The sequence below is a fragment of the Vipera berus genome (genome assembly GCF_964194415.1).
Source record: "Vipera berus genome assembly, chromosome: 2".
Classification (NCBI taxonomy): domain Eukaryota; kingdom Metazoa; phylum Chordata; class Lepidosauria; order Squamata; family Viperidae; genus Vipera; species Vipera berus.
Genome location: NC_138203.1, coordinates 187261036 through 187287598, shown reverse-complemented (window position 1 = coordinate 187287598; position 26563 = coordinate 187261036). Strand labels below are relative to the sequence as shown.

The following is a 26563-nucleotide window of genomic DNA, read 5'->3' as shown; positions in this document are numbered from 1 at the left end:
CTCTAATTTGCTTTACCAAATTTTCATCAGTCATTGAAAAACCAATTTTCTGATCTTCTTTCCACCTGGCCTGTAATTGCCCATACTGAAACCAAGTTTGAACAATCTTTTCTTCTCGTAAAATATTATACGGCTTCAAATACCATACATTCCTTTCCAAACTTAAAATTTCCTTATTTAATTTTAATTTTAATTTAATAATATTTCTATACCGCCCTTCTCCCGAAGGACTCAGGGCGGTGAACAGGGCAAGAATAAAATACAGAATTACAAAAGTTAAAAAATGATTAAATACATGCCCACTAAAAAACAATCAATACATATTAAAACCCCAATAAAATGACAATGAAAAACCCCACCAATCCCCCATCAGGCCAGGCCGGCTTGTTCGAACAAGTATGTTTTGAGATCGCGGCGAAAGGAGCGAAGATCGGGCGCCATCCGGAGCTCAACCGGAAGCTGATTCCATAGCTCCGGAGTGCCCACAGTGAAGGATCTCCCCCTGGGGTCCACCAATCGACATTCTCTGATCGGTGGCATCCTGAGGAGGCCCTCTCTGTGGGAACGCACAGGGCGAAGGGAAGTTGATGCCGGCAGCAGGTGTAGTCACATCATGTTTAAACCCAACACTTATATTTTCTATTGCGTGTTTCAGTATTGCCCATAAAGGTATCTTATAATTTAGCTTATGTCTATACTTTTTCCAAACTCGCAACAGAGCATGTCTTAAAATATGCACCTTGAATACATTATCCACCTTCTTATCATACAATAGGTATGCATGCCAACCGAATAGCAAATCATGACCTTCAAGATTTAATAATCTCACTTGTGTTAAATTGATCCAATCACTTATCGCTGACAAAGCAGCAGCTTCATAGTATATTTTAAGATTAGGCATTTTAAGACCACCTCTCTCACGCGTATCCTGCATAATCTTAAATTTAACTCGTGGCCTTTTCCCTGCCCAGATAAATTTATTAATACCCTTTTGCCATTCCTCCAGGTTTGAATCCTTTTTAAGAATAGGTATCATTTGAAATAAAAATAGAAATTTCGGCAAAACATTCATTTTCACTGCTGCAATTCTTCCCAATAGAGATAATTGTAGTTTTTTTCCAGCTATCCAATTCTTTTTGAACTTTTCCCCATAGCTTTTCATAATTATTTTTATATAGCTTTGCATTTGAGGGTGACAAATATACCCCCAAATATTTAACCCTTTTGACAATTTCAAATCCCGTTAGCCCTTCTAAAGCAGCCTTTTGTGACACTGTCATATTCTTAGACAACATTTTAGTTTTTTGTATGTTAACCTTGAATCCAGAAACTTTCCCATATTGCATTATTATCTCCATCAGTTCTACAACTGAATTTTCTGGCTGGGTCACCGTAACAATCAGATCATCTGCAAACGCCCTCAGTCTATAATCCTGATCTCTTATTTGAATTCCCCTAATTTTTTCCAAATCCCGTATTTTAATCAGTAATATCTCCAATGTTAAAACAAATAGTAAAGGTGACAACGGGCACCCCTGCCTCGTGCCCTTTTCGATGTTACATACTTCGGTCAAACTATTATTTACTATTATGCGGGCTGTTTGCTTTTGATATAGCGCCCTAATTGGTTGTAAAAAATTATCCCCAAAATTCATTTTATCTAATACTTTCAACAAAAATTGCCAATCCAATTGATCAAAGGCTTTTTCAGCATCCAAAAAAAATCAACGCTGCAGGGATCTGATTGTTTCTTTCCAGAAATTCCAACAAATCAACTATATGCCTCACGTTGTTCTTCATTTGTCTACCACTTATAAACCCAGTTTGGTCACCATGAATTACTTGTTGCAGTACCCTCATTAATCTGTTAGCTAAAATCTTAGCAAATATCTTGTAGTCCGTATTCAAAAGTGATATTGGTCTATAATTTTTTGCTTGGGTGACGCCCTGATCTTCCTTCGGAATCAAAGAGATAAAAGCAGTTTTCCAAGACGGGGGCACCCCTCCTCCCAAATATTGTATTATAAATACCTAACATTTTTATTTTTCTTAAATTCTAATAAGTAAGTCGTTATGTACATGATTTGGGTTAAGGAGGTTTTAAAATGTTGTTGTGAGTTGAAATATGGATGTTGGGCTTCACATTTTTTATCTTTATTGGAAATGGGAGATTGGAGTTTATGTCAGCTGGCTCTGAACTTCAGAAAAGTGCAATACCTCCAAGGTAAGTGCTGAAAAGCTACCTGACAGCCTGGACAAGACTGTGGTCCTTGGCTGCCAAGACATCCTAATATAGTAAAAAGACTCAGTTAATCCTATAACTGAACAAGAATGAACAAGACTTACACTATCATCAATTTGACAGTGCTTGGCCTTATGCTTGATTTTTCAGCAATATGGTAGCAGCAGCACATAACATCTATATAGATGATGACAATGACAATGAAAGCCAGGCTTGCATTTGCATAGATTTTTTTATCTGTGGAGTAACAAATTCAGTGTTTGGAGAAGGTCTAATTCTGACTTTCTGGTAGACAAGGGGCCTTGGGGAAGGTTATCTCTGGTAGTCTTCAGGGAGGACCTGCCTACATCCTGTAACTGTCAATAAAGAATAGTGCCCACTTCGTCATTCTCATCTATTGGTCCTCGGTTAAAACCAACTTGAAGAACTGCCGGGTGTTGGACTTCTATATTATGAACTAGCTAGCTTTTTGGTGGGAGTTGTTAGTGGATGCGGTGTAGAATTAGACTGGATTTGGTTATGACAGTATCTGGTTAGGAGAATGGGAAGACTGGTTAATTACTTTGTATTGCTGGCTAAGGGAATATCTGTACTAATCAGAGGCATCCCTGAAGCCGGCACTAGCAGACTCAGAGGGCAGTAGCAGGGACAATGCTGTGAATGTCATGCATAATGACATGTTCTCACTGTTTTGTGAGTTGCGCTGAGTACAAATTGGCTCCAATGTGCAATGTAAGGTGCTGGTTATTACCTGTAAGTCCTTTTATGGCATAGGGTTGCAAGTTAAATTAGCTCTGTCAATTTATTGTTTCATTTGATTGGTTTCATTTCTTGGTCTAGAAATGGTATAAAGTTAGATCTTGCAATATGTCTATATTAATTATCTGATTTTATATTCTACTTTTGCATGATTTTAGCCCTCTGTTTGCTGCCTAGATTCATTTTGGGGGGATGACAAATAAATGAATAAATAAGTTTATTGTCCAAATTAAATACAGGGCTTAATAATTGGTGTTAGTCTGTACAACATACTAAGCCATAAAGTAGTAAATCACTGTTTGATTTACCATTTTGATGGAAATTAGCCTATTAATAGACACAAAATTCAATCTGCACAGTTGAAAATATTAAGTCAAATCAATTAGTTGAAAAAGTCCTGTAGCTTAAATTCTTCTACATATTTCAACTATCCCTGGTGATCTCACCTCATTCACTCAAAACTACAATGTACATTTTAAAGAGTATAATGAGTGAATAGTGTATTACTGATGTTAATATGAATTCAAGAAGATGGAAATATAACTATTAAATTCTTATATTGTACTGTGGAAATCATAATTGTCCACAAAAGGCATAGAATTAAAATGCTGCTAAATTCATTTTTACTCATTAAACTCTCATGTAAATGCTCACTAATTTTAATGGTGAATTTCAAAGTTCTTTCCTACCCATTCAAGATAATTGCTTGAGAGAAAAGACAGGAAGTGGAGCATGGTATGTAGTATACTACTCATTGCATATGCCCAGTGAGTGATTAATGATAGATGATATATCACATTTTCCATTCTACTTTTCTGTAAAAATGTTACTTATTTGTTTGTTCAATTTTAGCTTGCCATAATCAATAAACTCTGTGGCAAGTAAGATAAAGCAATAAAGCATTCACAATACAATAATTAAAACTTAGCAATCAAATAAAAAACAAAATATATCATGAACTGTAAAATCAAAATCAGGAAAAAAGCAACCAAAATAGTAAAATATTTTCTCCTCTGTATTTGCATAGTACATGTATTGGTAAGATATTAGCTTTTTTTTTCAAAAGTAAACCTATGAGCTTTCCCATCTACCCCCCCCCAACATGCTTTTTTGTAAGTTAGTTGTTTTCTCATCTTCTGATGAAGCCTGGCTTAAGAATGTTATCTCTTTCTATTACAAGTGGTCTGCTAGATCCAATGTCAACTACCTATGCCAGAGAAAGTATGATCTAAAATCTGAAATTGTCAAAAATGGACTTTTGAAAGATGATAGCCAAAATTTTAAATAATTAATGAGCTTGATTGAAAGTGTGAATAGCTATAATAGTGTAAAAATAACCATATTTTACAATGTAATAATTCTCCGAAGTACCTGAGGGTAACATTGGACAGATCACTAACCTTCTGGCAACACCTGGAAAGAACAGTTGCAAAATTGAAAAGCTGCACCAATTTACTGAACAGACTGGCTGCAATATCCTGGGGTGCTGATGTTAACACTCTACAAACTACAACCTTGGCTTTGGTTTATTTTACAGCTGAATATTGTGTCAGTGCCCACCTGCAAATGGTAGATGTTCACTTTCGCCAGACAATGCGTATCATGTCTTGGACATTACAACCTACTACTATGCACTGGTCACCAGTACTTGACAATATCGTACTGCCCAACATTATAATACAACAAGCTCTCATTCAGCTACAGTCAACAATGCTGATCAACAAGGCCCTGTATACTCACCAAAAAAAAAGCAAAAAAAAATTGCAAAAATTGGCCGTGACTCACTTAACAAGCTACCTTGCTTAGCATCAGAAATTCTGGTCTAACTTGTGGTCCTAAGTCAAGGACTACCTGTATTAACAGTGGTATATTACAAGTTGTCATTTATTGTTTTGATGCTATGTCTGTAAATATTCCTGTCTATATTTTCCTTTGGAATTAAAGGGGTGTTTTCCTGTCTTCGGGGCCATAAACCTACTATCCATAATTTACTGTAACAAGACATCATATCCTGTATGAATAAATCCAAACATTTGTTGGCCAATCAAATTGTTTGTGTTTATGGCACAATCCGATAGGAATTTAGTCACACTTACTTTCTGACATGCATTTTAAACATTGCACTCCCAGATTATTAAAAAAAAGACTCACGTTGCTAACAGAATTCCATTTTACTATGGGATTTGTTTAAGGAAAAAGAAGTGTTATAACACTTTCCGTGGGTAGGTAGGTAAGTAGATGATAGATAGATAGATAGATAGATAGATAGATAGATAGATAGATAGATAGATAGATAGATAGATAGATAGATAGATACATAGATAGATAGATAAGATAGAAAGAAAGAAAGAAAGAAAGAAAGAAAGAAAGAAAGAAAGAAAGAAAGAAAGAAAGAAAGAAAGAAAGAAAGAAAACTCTGCAACTGAATTTGAATGATTTTAACTTTTAACATTTGCAGTCCCACAGAAATGCACATTTGATTGCTTGGTGATTTGAATCTTCATTGAGGCATAGTTTTTTTCCTAGCAAACATCCAGTACATTATTTTTTGCTCTTAACTAGCTATTAAGCAGTGCTTTATTATAATTTTTTTAGTATGAAAACATACTAAAACATTAGTATGCATATTTATTTTTGAGATGTTTTGTAAAATGAATCCTGTGCCATAACTCCACACTATGTAATTTTTAGCAGTTTCACTTCAAGAATTCTATATAACAATGCCTGTTATGAAGAGTTTTAATTTCTGAAGTATTTGAAATGCAAATATACAGATATTTCACAGATGTTAAGTTCCCTGACAAATTCAAAAGAACATGTAGTATATAAAAATAAGTTATACCTAAAATGAGAGTTATGCTATAAACACACTAGGCAACTTGTGAATGTAAATCAAAAAGTGAAAGTTTGTAGACTTGACATCGGACATCACCAGAAAGAATCTCCTCAATATCAAAATCAGCTATGCATGAAAACATATAGAGAAATTGCCAAGACAAACTCATCATTTAAAGGCTGCCCACATCCAAAATTATTAGGATAGGATACAAGACAAAATGGTTCAAAAACAATATATTAGACTGTGAACATGACAGAGAAGATAAAACTTCCAAATTTATCTGACAGTAACTTTAGAACAGATATTACACAATTCAGAGTACACCTCACAAAATATAATTTTATAAAAGGCAATCTTCTGATAATATCAGACAGAAGCTATTTTAGAAGTTTCATCTAAGACACTTAATTCAGCTTTAGATGCAGATCAAACATGATACAGTGCAGATTAATTTTTTGAAATATGTTTCACAAAACAGAGAACTCCCTTCTATTTTACAGGTGGCATTTTAACCCTCAAGTATAGTAGCTGCAAACAGTACTGCTCTTACATTTAATATGATATTATCTGTGCAATCATATAATCAAAGAAAGAAATATTTACAATCAAAGAAATTAAATTGCAACATAAATTAGGGCCGTGGTGACCCAGTGGTTAGAATGCAGTAATGGAGGCTAATTCGACTCACTGCCGACTGCCAGGAGTTTGTCAGTTCGAGTCTCACCAGCTCAAAATTGACTCAGCCTTCCATCCTTCTGAGGTTAGTAAAATGAGGACCCAAATCGTTGGGGGCAATAGGCTGCCTCTGTAAACCATTTAGAGAGGGCTGTAAAGCACTGTGAAGCAGTATATAAGTCTTAAAGGCTATTGCTATTGCTACTAATCTATGCAGATAATATTTTTGCTATTACTGATAATCTTCAAGGTGTTTTTTTAACTATAAAGGCATTGTACAATAAAATGGGCAAACTGTTAGCTTATTCAGTTAGGTAGAATATAATATACTACTTCAATAGAAATGGGGATTTTTTACTGTTCAGATTAAGTGTCTTCTAGTAAGTATTCCAAGGAAGATGGTATCACTAGTAGATTTAAACATTTTAACTTGCCTTAAACAATTAACGATGGAGTAAATATATGGCTGAACATTTCTGTCACAATAAATTTTATTTGTAGATTTTTTAATGTTTTAAGGAGTTTCGTCATAGTAATTTCTTTGAGACAATTTAAATAGAGGTTTGGAGCTAGAGTGCTAGATTTTCATTATAAAAACTTATCTCTGAAACTTCTATCCATTAAACCATGTCAAATAGATGTGTACTTTAAATTCTGCTTTTAAGTGAAATGACAATATTTTTGAGCATAAATTATTATGGTATAACTAGAAAGCTATTGTTTGATTCCTTTGAAAATTTGGCAAGTGCTTTGTTCTGATTTTAAGGGTGTTCAGTTACTATTCCTGTTTTAAAGGCATCATCATAAGGTTTTGGCTTTTCAGGAAATGATCATACAGCACACAAAATAACTGCTTGTGAAAGTTTTTTTTTACTCTTTCATGATTTTTATTTATTTATAAATACAAAGCTACCTCACTCACAGTGACAATGTAAAATGTACAAGTTACAAGCACACCTGATAAAATAAAAACAAAGAGTGGATATTAACCTACTACTTTGCTTCTGTTTTTCCCCCCACAATACCTTATTTATCAGTTTAGGGATGCTAATATTCCTTAATATGCTCTTGCCCAGTTTTCTATCACCTGATCCACAGGGAGTTTGCTTTGCTACTGTCTAAAATTCTAAGGTTGCATTTATCTTTCTGCTGACTCTTTTCTGCAGGTTATTCTTTGGTTTCAACCACTTTCCTAGATCTTCTCTCTGGCTATGGTTCCTGGCTTCTGGTTTTCCCAGTCTTTGCTTCCACTATTACATGTCTTGTTTGCTCACATCTCATTCCACAAGCATCTCTTATCAAACCTAAAAGAAACCTCCCTCCTTCTATTAACCTGCCCTGGCTTTTTTTGTATTTCTTTCTTTTGAACCCTACCTGCCATCTTGCAGAGCTGCTAGCCTAAAGATAAGAATGTTTTACCATTTATATTGCCACAATGTAATCTCTAGTGTGGGCTCTTACATACAGTATATTTGGTCAGGTTTTCTTCCAACAATGTTTTAGGTTTCTCTTCTGTCCTATCTCAGAAAAGCATAAAATAAACCTCCCATCAAAAAGCTAAATTTCCCATCAAAAATTAGAGAGGCAACATGGTTTGGTATCTTTGATATGCAGTAAAAGAGCAAAAGTACCCCCCTTCCCCAGCAGTTTACAGAATATATCTAACAGTCAGACAGCTACAGTAAGTGTTTTAGTCTGGCAAGATTTCTGTCTCTAGGTGAACAACAACAACAACAACAACAACAACAAAAACTACCTTTAAGTAACTCCTCATGTTGTTCTTGGTTCCTTGAGCCTAATAGTTCCCCTCCATTATCTCTATAAAAGTGAGTTAGAGTTAGAAAAATCTCCTAACACCATCTGACAGGCAATCCAGGAAACAATCCAATAAGTATATTGGCAAGACAACCTGATAACCAACTGATGGATCAATCTCTAATTATAAGCAAGGCAGGAAGGGTCTTGCCTCTAAAAAAATGGTGCTCAGGTAGCCTGTTAGGCCAGCCCAAGAACACCGTAGAGCAATATAGTTTATTTGCTTATACCCAACAGACAAAATGTTACCAGACTTACTATTTATTACTCTCAGGTTAATAGACATACTCTGAAAGATTCTAGCAAGATTCCATCTCCTATGTAACTCTCAGCCGTGTTGCCTCTTGTCTCACTTCCCCTCTTTCTTAGAATGTAACCTCTTCTTCCTGGGAAACTGTTGCTTCACTGTAGTCTATCATACCCACTTTCCTCTCTGTAGCATCATCCCCCACATAGCCACGGGGCTTCAATAGATCTCTATTTGATCCTATTTTCACTGCCCAAGTTTATCACCAGAAAGTTATAGCACAGGTTCTCCTTTTGGCTGACTTCTAATTATAAGACACTAGCCATTCTGTTACCATAGCTCTTTCCCAGGTCTTTGCAAACTTCAAACTGGCAGACTTCCAAACAGATCTTATCTACTTCTTGAGTAATGAGAAGTCTTCTTCCCAGTTCTTCCCTCCAGTGTGCTGCTTTGCTCTAACCCTGTGTCAAATAGCAGCTTCTAATTGGAATGAGTTTTAGCCTTGAAACCAACTTTTTCAGCAGCCTTGTCCTTGGCATTCTGAAAGAGTCAAACTTTCAGCAGCCAAAGATGCCTAATCCACCCCTTGCCATCATCAAGAGGTAAGTGTGATGGACTGTGCACATGCAGAAGCAGTGAAAGGGAGCCTTGGTAGCCCACAACTTTCCCAGGGAGGAGGCAGTGCCTTTCATCAGAGTCCCAAGCTCAATGGTGGAGGGGAGAAAAGATTCAGGATAGCCACACCCTACAAACCCTAAAGATATATCTATTAGGGCAGAGAGTTATAGCTTTAATTTGGCAAAATTCTGTCTATTAGATTTAAGGAAATAAAGGATTGGACTTGATTGGATTTTGCTACATCATCTTTGGGTTTAGGCCTGACAGTGAGAAAAGTTGTTTTAATTTGGGTGGGAGGTAGATATTTTAGATCAATTAATCTTTAAAGATTATTTTAAAACTTCTAAAAAATGCCACTTGCCTAAAATGCTCAATAATTACAGTATGTATCAAAATAAATCATTTATTGAGGTCTGAATTTGGATTTGATATGCTAGCAGATAGAAAAGTTATAATTTTGGGGGCACTTTGAAAAAAGGTCTCAATGGAGCCTCGGTCTTTGGTTGTCCAATTTTGGCGAGTATTTGTGTGTGTGTGTATTTGTGTGGGTTTGTATGTAAATGAAAATGTAATATTAGATTATGTATAAACAATATAATTTGTTGATCTGTGAAATCCATGGTGTCAGTGCTGCTAACATTGGGTGCTATTGCTTTGACAACAGGTGGGAATGCATTCATTTTTCTCTTTCACTTTTCGAGCTGATTGATGCTGGGAGGGGGAATGTGAATGAGAGTCCAGTTAGTCATAACAACAATTTCAAGTCAAGGGAATTCAAGTGTGAGTTTCACCAGACCCGATTAGATTATCTTGGCTACAGAATTTCCAGCGAGGGCATTGAAATGGACCCGGCCAAAGTGAAAGCCATAATTGAATGGCAACCCCCAAAGACTCACAAACAGCTCCAAAGCTTCCTAGGATTTGCCAACTTCTACTGTCAATTCATCTCCTCCTTTGCCAAAATTGCCCTACCCCTCACGGAATTACTAAAAATAGACAAAGAAAGGGAAAAGTCACGACCAGGGCAACCACTAGCATGGACTATGAGCTGTCAGACTGCTTTCGAGAACTTAGAAAGACTATTTGCTGTCGAACCGGTCTTAAAGCATCCCTGTCCAGAGAAGCCTTTTGTAATTTAAGCTGATGCCAGTGACGTGGCCATCGGAGCTGTACTATTGCAAAAGAACCAGAGTGGGACCCCACAACCCTGCACCTACATCTCAAAAAATTCACTGAATGTGAGAGGAGGTGAGGTGTGTGGGAAAAGGAGGATTCTGCAATCCACTGGGCTCTATTAAACTGGACACACTATCTAGAAGGGAGCAAGATGCCTTTCGAGGTATGGACTGATCACAAAAATCTAGAAGCACTGAAAACTCCCCGGAAATTGTCCCCAAAATAAGTGCGATGGGCACAGTACTTTAACCATTTTAACTTCACTCTAAAGTACATACCAGGAGGAAAAAACTTCTTAGCTGATCTCTATCTAGACTGCCCCAGTACAAAAGCTAGCATGAAGAGGTAAATGAGGCAATTATCTCCAATCCATAAACTGCTTCTCAACTCACTCCGCACAGAGTCCCACCTTCAAGAGCCCCTAACCCTGATTACCCTGGGGCAAAGAAAATAAAACAAGAACTCCTCACCGACCAATGGTTCAAGGATAATCAAACCTTCCTAACATGCAGGGATGGTTTGCTTACAAGGGGGGAAAGCTTTACTTGCCAGAGACTCTCTACCTTAATGTGCTCTGACATGGCCATGACGTAAAACAAGCTGGGCACCTTGGGTATTTAAAAACTCTACACCTCATCCGCCAGCAATTCTGGTGGCCGGGATTGAAATGGGAAGTGGAAAACTATGTCAGGAGTTGTGCTGTAGGCAGGGCTTTTTTTCTCATAGAACGCTCAGAACAGCGTTCAGGTACCTTTTTTTTTTACAAAAAAAAAAAAGCTCCTTCTGAAAGCCTATTGCAGGGCTAGGCAATCTTGACCCTTTTTTATCACTCGTGGACTTCAACTCTCAGAAATCCTGAGCCAGCCATGCTGAGGGGAAAGAGAGAGGTTTCCAAGCTGAGTCATGCTGGCTCAGGAATTCTGGGAGTTGAAGTCCTTGAGTCATAAAAGAGCCTGCACTAGAGGAGGACATTTAAATTATTTACAGTGTTACTTCTTTAGGAACTAAACTTTTAGAATCTAAAACAGCTAATTCAAAAAAGCCAACAGGAAACAACCTCACATTTTTCATCTGCTTCTGTCTTTTTGAAGGTAAAATTATATAATAAAATAATCTATTTCCTATGTTAATATCTCTGCAATTAAATCAATAAAGGTAACAGGAAAGAAATGAGAAACATTTTTCTATGTCTAATTTAGCTGATGCTAGAAAAAAATAGTATCTTTTGTAAATACTGTTGAAAACTATTTTGAATCTAATCATCTATTACAACTAAACCACTTTAAATTAAACAATTCTTAAGAATTAAATATTCTTAATTTGGACTTTACTTTTACTGTTTGGACTGTTGTGTGTTTTGAAAAATAGATTATTTAGAATCTAGTTATGTTGCACTTCAGTCTTTAAATAATTAACCTAGTATATACATAACAATATATGATGTCTTCCATGGTGAGCTTAACATCAATAACAGCATTTATTAAAAAGGCTAAAATAATTTCTGGTGGTATTATCTGTACATTAAAATTTTGTTTAGTCACAATCTTTCACTTTTCACATTCTGGAAAAGCAGTGGTCATGTATCCTAGCAAAAGATGTTACATACTGTATGTGCATAAGCGTAGTCAGTAGCATATTCCTTTTTTAAAATATCAAACATGCAAAGAAACAAAAATAAGTCCAAAATATCTGTATTACATCCAGAAATGCCAACTTTGCAACCAATATTTCTCATCCATAACTATGGCACCCTAAGGATACCTGCATACATGCAAATGCTTCTCTGGGATCAGTAACACAGCAGGGATTGCTTTTTCAGTCCAGCAACAGGTTGCTGGGAAATACCAAACATGGCCTTAAGAATTCCAATGTTTGTTACAAATTTTTCTGGATGTGGTTGGAAAGAGGCCTAGAAATGCCAGCACAAATACATCACACTTGCTGTACGTGCACACGCAACTAATTACAATCTTCAATTATATGTGATATATCCAGGGCTTTTTTTCCCATAGAATGCTCAGAACAGCATTCCGGCACCTTTTTTTGCACACATACACACACACACACACACAAAGCTGAAGGAAACTGTTCCGGAGAGCCAAATTCTCCTCAGGCATCCAGGTTGCAGAACAGCAGAATGCATCACAGCAACAGGCCTTCAGATGACTCAAATCGAAGGAAATGCGATCCGTACAGGCTAATTTAAAAGTGGGAGGGTAAGAAGGGCCTAGTGTGAACAGGTTGCTTAGCAACCTGCTTAAACAGTCTCTGTAACTTTAAGCTCCCAGTGCCTTGCCTTTTTTAAGCTGGGAAGTTGAAAAAAAGGCTAAAAAGAAGGCAATAGAGTGCTATCAAGGAAAATGTATAGATATAGCCAGCAGACATTTAGGGAACCTTTGTTTTTTATACACTGTTCGAATTTTGTTTTAATGCCATGGTGATACACAATCAAATGTAGTCAGTCTTGTTTTTTAATCCCAAAGCATCTGTTCCTTAAATACAGTATAACAAAGTTTTGGATGATGGAATTATTTTTTATCTAAGGATAACTAATGATAACAGCTCTTAAATCTGTTATTTTGTTTTATTTTTGCACAAAAAAATTGTATAATTTGCATTTGCATTCATTTACAAATAGAATATGTTTTTAAAATGTATTGGTGTTGAAATAATTAGTGCACACATATACCTAAAACCAGTTTATTGCTTTTGGAAACTGTACTAAAAAAAGTTTAAGTTAAGTTTAAGTTTATTGAATTTATATACCGCCCTTTTCCCGTAGGACTCAGGGCGGTTTACAAAGTATTTAAAAACATCAATACAATACAAGAGTTAAAAACAGTTAAAATAATTAAATTTGATCCCTGGGGGGGGGAATCTCATTTTCAACCAATATAATTCATTTAATTTGAAATCAAGTGAAAAATTTATTTAAATTATTTTATTAAAACAAATTAATGGCAATTCTTTTATAAGAAGTTGCCTCAAACAAAATGAGTTTGACATGCCTGCTCTAGATAGTTGAATTCTTCAAAATAAATTCTAGACCAGGCCTGTACATGCAGCCTACCAAGCACCCTTGGACAGAGCATAGACTTTTTTTTTTTTTAAAAAAAAGTAATACAATCACCACCATTGCCCTGAAAGTCATGTTGCTAGTGCCTCCATGGCTTACCATGACCACGAACTCCAACACTGTAGATGCTCCTCTAGTCACCAAATCATTGATTAGCCCACCAGCATTCCTTTGCAGAACACAAAGATTTTTAATTTATCAGTGTGGGCCTTTCCCTTCTACAAGTTGCACAGACCTCTTCTAGATTTTCCTCTTGCCTTTCTGATTTAACTCCTTGGTCTGTCATTGAGCAAGAATTGACTTTGTAGGGAAGCATATTATCATTTGATGTATATTTAACATATGTTCTACCTTTATTTACCGATTATATAATATTTGTATGCAATCCACATGGCGAGGTTTGGGGCAACTTACAATATTTTTAAAATCATTAGATTAAAATATAAAAGCATGGCTTTTTTCTCATAGAACGCTCAGTAGCCAATAGGAATTGATGCTCAGCATGCCAAAAGACCTGGCCGGCAAACATTGCACCGGCAAGTTGCCTGCAGCGAAAGCGACTTGGCAGGAACTTTGCATCCCTCCCTGTTGCCCAATTACACCATCTCAACTAGGTAAGTAAGAGAGGACAAGGAGTGGGAGGTGGGTTCTGTGGAGTCCATGTGCACTCCTTCCTTGTGCTCAACCGTGTCAGCCAGGCTGGTGGCCTACCTGGTACTGGACCTGTGCCACCGTCGCCTCGCCCTGCGTGCCTAAGTGGCCGCCCTGCATCGCTGGGCCCCCACCACCTCCACCGCCTGCCCCATGCAGCCCTGTCATATAGAGCAGGCCCTGCTGCTCCCACAGCACCAGCCACACTGGCTCTGGCCCCAGGGGGCAGCCCACCACCAACACCCCTTGCACCCATGACCACAGTAGCACTGGCCCCCCGCCTCCTGCGCCTGCCAAGATAAGAATTCCGGTACTTTTTTTTTTTTTTTAGAAAAAAAGTACTGGCTGTAGGTACCACCATGAAAAGAATTCTGGGAAAACCTCCTGGTTGTTACAACTGGTAGCATACCTTCCTAACCATTGTTATGGATTTTATAGTAGATCTACTTGAAAGTAGGGAGGGCCTTCTCAGGATACCGCTGGTTAGGGAATGCTGGCGGGTTATTCCCAGGGGAAGAGCGTTCTCTGTGGGTGCACCGGCCCTATGGAACCAGCTCCCCATGGAACTTAGGACTGCCCCCAACCTTCGCTCATTCCTCAGGGACCTGAAAACTTGGCTCTTTGAGCTGTCTGGCCCAGGCTGAGGGGTTTTAATTTTTATTAGGCTTTAGTTTTAAATTTCGGGGACTTTATTTAATTAATTGTTTTAATCTGATTTTAGTTTTTGTATCTTTGTTTTAATCTTCCCTGTACACCGCCCTGAGTCCTCCGGGAATAGGGCGGTATGTAAATTTAATAAAATAAAAAAATAAAAAATAAAAATATGGTCATCTGGACTATGATAGGTCTGTTTTTGAAGCAGGCTCACTTTATTTCTTGCAAAGGACTCCTGTCTGCCCAATGACTGACCAAGATGTTCCTAAAACACGTCTACAGACTGCATGGTGCACAAAAATGAATAATTCCTGACAGGGGGTGCAGTTTACAGCTAGGTTTTGGAGGAGTTTTCTCAAATTAATTGGCTCATCACAAGGACTGTTATCAGCCTTTCAGCCATCTACCAATGGGGCAGCTGAATCGGGTAACTCAATGGTGGAGCAATATCTCTGTTGCTATGTCAATTACCAACAGATGAACTGGACTGACCTCCACCCTTTTGCAGAGGTGGCTTACAATAACTCTGTTCACAGCAGCACAGGCTTCACGCCTTTTAAAGTGGCCACAGGAAAAGAATTCAGCTCAATACCCGAATATCCCCAAGGCCCCTCCACTTCCCAGACTCTTGATCAATAGGTGAGGGGCTGGAAGGAGGTCTGGAAAACCAAGAAAACCACTTTGAAAAAGGCTTCTGAGACATAAAAAAAACAGGAAGATAGGAAAAGGGCTCCTCAAAGGACATTTCAAGTTGGGGAAAAGGTTTATCTGTCAACTAAGTATTTATGGCTTAAGTTATCTAATAAGAAGTTAGGACTGAAGTACATAGTACCGTTCTTTATTGTAAAGATCATTAACCCAGTCATGGTAGAATTAAAACTTCCCAGGCTCTTAGGGAAAGTTCACCCTGTTTTCCACTGTAGCCTGTTGAAACCTTTTCGAGATTCCACCTTAAGACCTCCCCCTAAGAAGGCACCGGGACCTCTTGTGATGGCAGGCAGACTCACTATGAAGTAAAGTGTGTTCTTGAATCAAGAATTTTTAAAGGGAAATTGCAGTATTTAGTGCAATTGAAGGGATATCCGTTGTCTGAGGCCACCTAGGTAAAATCTAGTGATGTAAAAACCAACAGACTCATTAATAGATTCTATAAGAAACACCTTAACAAACCAAGAGGCAACCCCTAACATATGTTTTTGTTTGCATTGCAGGATTTGTCCTTCTTGTAAGGGGGGCTGGATGCCAATGCTACTAACATTGGGTGTTATTGCTTTGACAACAAATGGGAATGCATTCATTTTTCTCTTTCGCTTTTAGAGCTGATTGATGCTGGGAGGGGGGATGTGGTTGAGAGTCCAGTTAGTCATAACAATTTCAAGTCATGGGAATTCAAGGTTATTGAGCCCAGAGTTGATAATGATTTGGTGGGCTGGAGAGATGTGGAGAGAGCCCCCTTTCAAGCTAATTGGGGAATGTGATTTATGACTGTTAATTGGAGGAGGGAATCGTGCTTTGCTACTTTGTGCCCAGAGGAGTGGAATTCAGTTTTTGGCTTTAACTATGTAGTGCCGATACTTTGTTTCTCGAATAAAAGATTCTTTAAGGTAAACAATGCCTCAAAGTTCTTTTGAAGAGTTTCATCTGTCAGAACCACGACACATGGTACATTATGCTTGGGAATTGCAAAAAAGGTAATAATTCAAGGCTGGATGATACTTTGATAATGTTTTGTATTATCAAAAATAAGGATCACTGCACAAATGGAAGTATATTTTTACAATGGAAGTATATTTATAAATATTCTGAATGTTAAAGATAGAATAGATCTCTACTTTTTACCAGACTTTAGGGGGAAAAAATAATGAATTGAAGCCATGCTGCTAATTAAACTGAAATGTATGTAGCCTATTGTGTTGATAAAGAGTCCAGTGACAAGTAATGAGAAAACATTTGCTTTTCTTCACAATATTATTAAGATCTCTTAAGAAAAAAAATCAGTAAGGTTTACAATATCTTTCCTATTTATACACAAATTTTGGCCTCTAGCAATAATAAGCCATGTATCCCTCATACTTTTTAATCCCTCCCAAATCAAGATTTTAATTCGCTTTAATGCCCTTTATTTTAATTAGAATGTTTCTAAATCTCTAGGCAATCTTATCCACCATTTTAACCTCCTTTTAATTTGTCATCTAGAAAATTATAACTCTTCATTAACTTTGGGAGACAGAGCATTAAAATTGTGATATATCATTCTGCATTTTATTAACAATCTACTTAATGAATTCAGTGCTTGAAGCAGATCATGGTGATAATGTATGCATTTACAATGTTTTTTTTAAACAAGAATTTGCCAAGAAAATATATATATATATATATATATATATATATATATATATATATATATATATATATATATTATATATATATATATATATATATATATATATATATATATATATATATATATATATATATATATATATATATATATATATATATATATATATATATATATATATATATATATATATATATATATATATATATATATATATATATATATATATATATATATATATATATATATATATATATATAATATATATATATATTATATATATATATATATATATATATATATATATATATATATATATATATATATATATATATATATATATATATATATATATATATATATATATATATATATATATATATATATATATATATATATATATATATATATATATATATATATATATATATATATATATATATATATATATATATATATATATATATATATATATATATATATATATATATATATATATATATATATATATATATATATATATATATATATATATATATATATATATATATATATATATATATATATATATATATATATATATATATATATATATACTGTATATATATATATATATATATATATATATATATATATATATATATATATATATATATATATATATATATATATATATATATATATATATATATATATATATATATATATATATATATATATATATATATATATACTGTATATATTTGTCTTGTTCTCCTTTCCAAAATAATTAGGCAACTATGACATTGTGTGTGTGTGTGTGTGTGTGTGTGTGTGTGTGTGTACATATATACACACTAGGGCCTGGATAACAGTTGGGAAATGGATATCTCCTGAAAAATACTTTACATGCACTTTTGTGATTACTGATTTAATGTTTTGCCTTCCTTCCATTTTAAGGAAAGATTTCAAAATGCTCCAATCCAAAAATGGCTTTGCTTCTGCCCCAAGAGGAAAAAGAAGCTGTTACATATATAATTTTCCAATTCCCTTCTTTACAAGAGGTGGTGCATTGAATTAACAATTACTTTTTTTGAACTCACATTCATGCAAGATCAGATGAAGAGATCAGTAACTTCATTTTAGCTGACAGCTCAGTAAATATCTCCAGAAGGGTTGCCAAATTTCTTACAATCACTATTGCTGAGAGACGATTAACAATCTAGCAATCCTGTTAATTTGTTTTCCCAAAGCTAATAGATAATTCTTATTTTTTTTTAAAAAAAATGTTCTTCACTTATTCTTCAGGTTGTTTTAATATATTCAGTATCATAATTTTCTCTTCTTTGCTTTGTCCTCTGACTATTAAAACAATTGAAAGTACTACATTGTTTTTGTGTCATATTGAAGCCAGATTGGAAGATTTTCATATTTAGCATCATTTCCCCTGCACAGCCACACCCAACATATTTTTCTTCATCTCCACTGATGCACTGATTTATTTCTGCAATCACATGTGAAGGGAAATTTTGCAAGCATTTATTGGGAATGCAATAAACTGTTATTGGATTATTAGATTTTAATTAAAAAAATCAGTAAAACAATTTGTTAGCTATATTAAATGGTGCAATTTATTTGTTTATTTTTTATTTATTGGACAAAATTATATGGCCACCCATCTTTACATAAATTGACCCTAAGCAGCATACAGTAAAATCTTCAATTAAACATCGCACAAAATCAATTAAAACAATAAACTTAGATAAACAAGACTATGAGAAGGAAGATATTGCATTTAATGGGGCTAGTATATGGCTTCCCTATTGCTAAGAGAACCCTAGTCTTGCTGGGGGAAAAAAAGATTTACCTTTGTTCAGGTTTCCTTGTGGAGAAAACTTTCTCCCCACTCTAAAAAAAAGGGGGGGGGCTTATCCAACTTTTTGGGGTTGTATTATTTTGATCCTGAAAGAAAGGGAAAGATTAAATAAAATCATAAACACAGTTGCTGTCATGTGAATTTTCATTTAGTGACCACTTCATTTGTGTCATTCGGGGCCCTAAACATGAGAATGAAAACTTTGAATTGTGTCCAGAAGCATACTGTGCAGGCTGCATAGCAGTCAAGTAATCCAGACAAACCACAGTGTATCTAAAACTGTGTGTGCTGCTGCATTCTGGACCAGTCAAAGCTTCCAGCTGTACTTCAAGAACAGTTTTTATCTTAACTCTTTCCAGTGGTGGGATTCAAATATGTGAACAACCAGTTCTCTGTGTGGATGCTGCTTCCGGAAGTCCATTCTGGGCCTGGGCAACAAAAAATTAACTACCGGTTCTGCCAAAGTGTGCAAATTGGCTGAATACCATCACTGACTCTTTCTCAAACTTAAGTTATTTTCTTAACTGTACTTTTTGGTCAGTCTCAGCAGTCAGTTACAGAATGAGAAACAGTGTTTATCTTCTCCTTTCTGTCACAGTATCTTTTTCATAACTATTATGCTAGAGCACGGATCTGCAACCTTGACAATTTCAAAACTTGTAGACTTCAGCTCCCAGAATTCCTCAGTCAGCTATACGGGCTGAGGAATTCTGGGAGCTGAAATCCACAAGTCTTAAAGTTGTCAAGGTCGCAGACCCCCAGGCTAGAGCTACAAAATGTAAAGAAATGTAAACATTAAACATTTTGATTGGAGTTGCAAATACAGGTATTAAGCTTACATTTTTATTTATTTATTTTAAAAACCCTGCAAGACTGGGTGTCACATAATCAACAAATTAGGAAACAGCATAGCTAAAACACACACACAAAAATTAATAGGAACTCAAATTCATGTTAAATTCTAAAAGGCTAAATCTAATCCAACTGTCCCAAGGAAAGAACCAGATTTTAGAACAGGTTTCCTAAAAACAAGGTTGGCCAACAACCAATTATATATTTGTGGAGGTGGCAGTGGAGATCATTCCAGACAGCAGATGCTTCAGCAGGAAAAAAAAAAGCCTTCTGACTTTTCCACTTCAAATTGTGTCCGTTAAGGTAGTTGAAGCATGCCCATCCTATTAGTACATGGGATGAGTAAATCTCATTGAGGACATCTGGTTTATAAATAACATTCTATGTTATTTATAGAATAAATAACTTTATAGCTTTATAGAAAATAACCAGCATTTTAAATTTCACCTAGAAGCCTATTGGAATCCAGTGCAACTGAGTTATTCCTGTAATGGAATGGAGCTTCCAGATGGTCTTCTCAGGCAACCTATGTAGTGTAGACTGCATTAATCCAACCAGGATATGACTAAGTTATTAATGACAGCAAGCAGAGCCTGCTAATCCAGAAGTAAGTGGAATTGGCATTCAAAACAAAGGCAAACATCCTTTTGTCTACAGCTTCAGTTAGGAGCTTTTATACTCAGAGAACCCTTAAACTGTGCACCAGCTCTGGGCAGGACAGTGGCACCCTACCCTAGAACCAAGATGCAAAATATCAATTCCCAGCATATGGAAGATCCAAAATTTACAGTCACAGGATCCAGAGAACTCAAAATTACTGTGAATTTACTAGGGTTGAGTTGAAGCCTCTACTTCCATCACAAGACCTCACAGACTCCATTCACTGGGATACATCATTGACAACATGATTTTATAGATATCATATTGTACAGTTGTAGAAAACCTATTTTAAAATGTTAAAATCATCGCTAACCCTAACCCTAACCCTAACCCTAACCCTAACCCTCAAAACAGGTCAAAGTAGATTTTTAAAAATAGGAAATTATTATTTTCCATCCTCTTCCTGTTTAAATGGTATAGAATATACCAGACAGAAATACTAAGAAAATGTTATATTATGCCCCAGTAAAAATAAATCTGAGGTTTAGGACAATATTAGTCCAATAAATATTAGGTGTTGTTCATCTATCAAGATATTCTAAGAATTAGAAGAGACTTTTATAAATCACTAACAAATTCAAGTTTGTTATATCTGTTAACATTTTGAAGTACATCTTAGTTACTTTCATTCTTCTGGAAGAAGTTGATTACAAAGCTGACATAATAATAATAATAATAATAATAATAATAATAATAATAATAATAATAATAATAATAATAATAATAATAATAATAATAATAATAATAATAATAATAATAATAATGGAGTTGGAAGGGACCTTCTAGTCCAACCCCCTGCTTAAGCAGGAAATCCTATACCATTTCAGACAAATGGCTGTCCAGTCTCTTCTTAAAAACTTCCAGTGTTGGAGCATTTACAGCTCCTGGAGGCAGGTTGTTCCCCTGGTTAATTGTGCTCACTGTCAGGAAGTTTCTTCTTAGTTCTAGGTTGCTTCTCTCTTTGGTTAGTTTCCATCCATTGCTTCTTGTCCTGCCTTCAGGTGCTTTGGAGAATAGCTTGACTCCCTCGTCTTCATTCAAGCAATTAATGAATGCAACCCTGAAATGCTCAATAATTATTTGGTACTTCTTTGTAAAATGTTCCTGCTTCTGATTGCAGGAACAAAAGCAGAAACGTTTTACAAAATGTGACTATATAATAGTTACGGTTTTAAAAAATTGTATTGTCTGTTTTTAAAAATATATATTTTCCAGTGTACTTTAGTACACCCAGAAAAAAATAACCCTAAACATTAGATGTTTTCTTTGACATTTATTTACAGATATACAAGTTGTTTTTAATGCTTAAATAATATATAAAAACAGTATGTAGTATGCTTCCAGGCTCAAACTGCAGAGCTTTTTTTCATTAAAAGTCACATACATTTCAATGCGAACTATTAGTTAACTACAGTACCTAAACAGAACTAAAAACTTATTTTCAATAAATTATTACAAAAATATGAACTGTATATCCATACAATATAGTTGTTGTACCAAGAGAGGAAACATGAAACATGACTAAATTATTGCAATAAAAGTAATTAAGGTTTCAGTTATATATGTATTTGCCTGGAAATAACTTCCACAGAAATCAATGGAGATTACTTTTGAATAGATATGTTTAGGATTGTGTTCTCTTTATAAAAATAGAGAGTGTCAATATTAGAATTCATAGAAACTAGCACTATGTAGATAGGTCCTATGAGATTCTGAATTTCTCTCTATGTCGCTCTCTCTCTCTCCTTCTCTCTCTCTCTCTCTCTCTCTCTCTGTCACACACATACACAAATGTTGGAATGATTGAAAGAACAATTATATTATAGAAGGTATTTGTGTGTGTATGTTTTGTGTATGTAGATTATACACACATGCCACACACAAAGACACCTTCATTCTATCATCCCATTGTACATGTACACACACAGAGAGAGAGAGAGAGAGACAGATAGAGAGACAGACAGACAGACACTGACGTTTGCTATGGGCAAGCAAAATGGGACTCTGTGATAACCCTCATATTTTCACTCTATAGGGGAGGATTCTAACCCATAATTTGGGAACTGCTCGATTTTTAATAACCTGTTTTCTCTTCCTCCAAATTGTCTTAATCATAACAGAAAACCAGACACCAATACCAAGACAGAAACAAGAAAGTAGGATCCAATGAATTATGGAAAAGGTCCTAACTGAACTTATAAGTTCCCTTGCCATATAAGAAACTATATTCTCATGAGTTATAAGTGTCTTCGCTGTGATCTGTTGATCTGTGTAGAAAAAAAATATCTACACGAATAATTATTAGCACATAATATATAAGACTAATAACTTAAGTCTCATATTTCATGTATGGACTGAATGCAATAGTATCAGACAACTACTGATATGCTTCCAGAGTTTCAGTGTATATCTTATAGTTTCAGTGTATATCTTATAGTTTCAGTGTATATCTTATAACCTCATTTATTCCCCATGTTATTATTTGTGCATCTAACCTTATTCTGACCCATAGTCTTAAATCTGGCTCAACTCAGAACTTCATATTCTTTATAGTGAAGTACTTTACTATATTCTTAATAAAGTGTATTTTAACAGTTATTTGATTCACTGATTAAATTTTCCTAAATTTCTAGAAGGTATTACTTGCAGAATGTACCTGCTTGGTTAATCCCTTCATTTTCTTATCTTTGCCCTTTTCACCCTAACAAAGTATTAAGTTACAGACCTGAAACAAAAAAGGTTTTTTATTTAAACATTAATCCCTCTATAGTGAATTTCAGTATTAAAGTAGATTAATATTTCTTTGAAATATTAAAGAAGCAACTATGTTTAGAAAATGATTCATTTCTATTTTGAAAACAAAATCACCAAGATAGCTTGCTATTTCTTCTTTACCAACATTCTTCCCAGTATACTTTTCACCTATCTCAATTACAATTTTTTTAAAAATTTATACATTCTGAAAATTTCTCAATTCAGCCTTTACTAATTTTCCATAACAGAGCGATGGAGATATATTTTTTTAATTTTAAGTGTTATACCATCTGGGTGTCGCAGTTTAAAAGATTGTTTATAAAATTCATTTTTTATCTTTATTAAATATCACCATTATCTTAAGTCTCACTAACTCTCATGTTGTGACTGAACTGTGCAATAGCATAAAAAATGAAGAAAGTATTTTAAACCCAAATGTTAAAAATATATATTCATTAAACAAATTTATATGGCCACCCATCTGAATACTGAGCACTGAAATACAATTATAAAAAGCATTAAAGTTATTTATAACAACAAAATATTCTCTCAGACATTCAATTATACCTATGTGTTTGAACACATATTCATATCTGTATGGTGACAAATCAGACTATGGAATTAACCTCTGAATAAATTAGTATACAGTATATATTCTACAGTTTTAATTTTTTTAAAAAAAATCAAAATCTTCACTAGTGCAGAAAAATATTATTTATTTAATTTACAATTGTCTGTTTTAAAAACTTTGAGTCAAATGTTGACTGTTATCCACAATATATGTTCAAATACTTAATACTTTCAATGAGACAAATTGTCATTGAACTTGTGTTTTTACATTTATACCATAGAATTTATTTATTTATTTGTACTGGCATTTCACATGTTCACTATAATGAGTTGTATTTCATTATTCTTGCTCTTGGGTCTTTCACTCATAATTATCTAATAGTACAACTCTCTCTCTCTCTCTCTTACACACACACACACACACACACACACACACACACACACTCAACATATATCCAAACTACCAACATACCTCTAAACTAAAATATTATAAACAGTATAGGGTACACATTTCATATAGTAGGCAAGCTGAAACTACTTTCATGAAAGAAAAAGGAAGCTGGAGGAAGCTTTTAAAAATCCATGAGTTCCAGACATAGGTTAGTCTGAAACTTTGAAAAACAAACAAACAATGTTCTATTCAAATAACATTGTTTTTGAAGTAATGCTACAGATGTAATGTGACAAGTATCATTGTGAGGTGGATGCTACAACAAACAGTGGGAAATCCATATACAGACATCTACTTAACTGTAAAGGCCTTTGAGTCCTTGGCCAATCAGTGTTTCAGAGTTTAAGCAAGCATTGTTGTTTGGAAGACTAAAACCATTCTGAGTTTCCTTAGAGAATAACCTGAGAAACTGGTTTAATGTTTATAGTTCCAAAGAGTTTTAAACATTTTGGAAAGAAAGTATAAAACCAATGATCTCATAAGAAATGTATTGATAAAAGCAATTAAATATGATTATTATATGAACCAATGATCCAGTTATATTAAAATATATTTATAAAGCATCAAGCATCAATGCATTTATTAAACTATAAATTGGATAAAATTAAATCAGTGCTGAACAAGTATCCTCTCACAAGAGTGATAAGCCTATGGGATCCATTTAGTTGGCAAGGCAATCTTTCAAGATCTTTCATTGTATGAGATTCATTTGGGGCTAGGGAAAATCCTAGAAACAGCTGCCTTGGTTCAATCTTAGAAATGAATAAGATGACTTAAAGCAGGCATGTCAAACTCAAGACGTCACATGATGCCGGCAATGGGGTGGGCACGATTTCAGCATGAAACATCCGGCCCGCAGGCTGGCAGTTTGACATGCCTGACTTAAAAGAATTCTAGTAAGCTCAATGCAAGGCTACAAATACTTACATTTCCTGCATTATAGATATGACAATCTTGAATGGAATATTATAAATCTGAAGTACATTTATTTGATTAATTGATACATTTAAAGGTAAGAAATCAAATCACAATGAATAAACACTTAAAGAAATGCAGAGAGAAACATATTGTAAACAAAATAAAGAAAATTGTTGTTTCCTTCATGCATTTTAATAAAAGTCTTGTAATGTAGAAAATGTACAGTATATTGGACAAGAGTTTATACGTTCATGTAAATTAATTCTCAGTCCTTAGTTTAATTACAAACTTCTGGATATCTGTGAAACAGTAGAACATAAAGGTAAAATTAAAATAATTATGTGGGATTTAGCTTTTAATTTTTTTAAAGTGAAATTAAATATCAGGTGATGAAAACATTTCAGCAAAATGTAATTAACTTCAGTAAGAAACAGGTAAAGTAGCAAATTAACTCCTTGGATGGAGGCTGGATGTGGATTTGCTATAAGATAATCATGCTAATAGTTTGAGAGTGCATCTAATCCAGAAACAATAATTGTGAAATTGTTTATACTATACATGTAATAAATCTTGATGACATAATGCAAGATTATAATATTTAGAATACTTAAATATAACAGTATGATACATGCATAATATTAATAGTTATTCATGCTTCTGTACTGAAAGGGAAATATAGAAAGGTATTTCTGAATATGCCTAAAGGCAACATGTTCAAAATTTAGCACCACAATGGAACCTGAATTTTGTACACTAATGTCAAATCACAAGTAAACACATTTGCCAAAGGGACATGCAAAGTGAGTACATGCTCACTTAGAGTTGCTGCAACAGTATTGGAAACATTCTAGAATCTATAACATACCTTGTCTGGGAAATTCATCTGATTCTCTGTGAACTAGGTCAGTAACTCGATTTCCATAATGCATTCTCGTATCATGATCATAAGCCTTCAGTGTTTCACTTGAACTGTAGGACTTCTGAGTAGGTACTCTGCAGTCTTCACTGTCCAGTGAAGAACTTGTATAGCGACATTCCTTCCCACATCTACCTCTTGTCAAAGAACGGTGCCTTCTGTCTTTTACATCCATAATTCTGAGTCAAGGAGAAAATTTCCCCCACTGACGTAAATGTGGCTGGTTACTTTGCTACCTACAAAACATAGAAAAACAATGCAATTATTCTTACCTATGTGCTTCATAAGTGGACACTGTATATAACACATTGTATGTAACATTTTATACACATCTCTTAAAAATGTTAAAATTAAAAATTAACAAATAAATATAATTTTAATACATACATACATACATACATACATACATACATACATACATACATACATAGGTAAATTAACTTAATAGCAACATATAAAGGAAAATTACGAATGAAGGAGAATATACGTGTCCC

General features: G+C 34.6%; 1 protein-coding gene across 3 annotated transcripts in view; it reads right to left on the bottom strand.

Annotated features, from left to right (window-relative positions):
- The window catches only part of TENM2 (teneurin transmembrane protein 2), a gene marked incomplete at its 5' end in the record, with an annotated part of 970964 nt that extends 944720 nt beyond the window's left edge, over positions 1-26244 (bottom strand). For all 3 annotated transcript variants that reach the window (XM_081316730.1, XM_081316731.1, XM_081316732.1), the window contains one exon: positions 26019-26244. In XM_081316730.1, coding sequence (XP_081172856.1) covers positions 26019-26244 — 226 coding nt within the window. The remainder of the gene's footprint in view (positions 1-26018) is intronic.
- Positions 26245-26563: the final 319 nt, after the last annotated feature.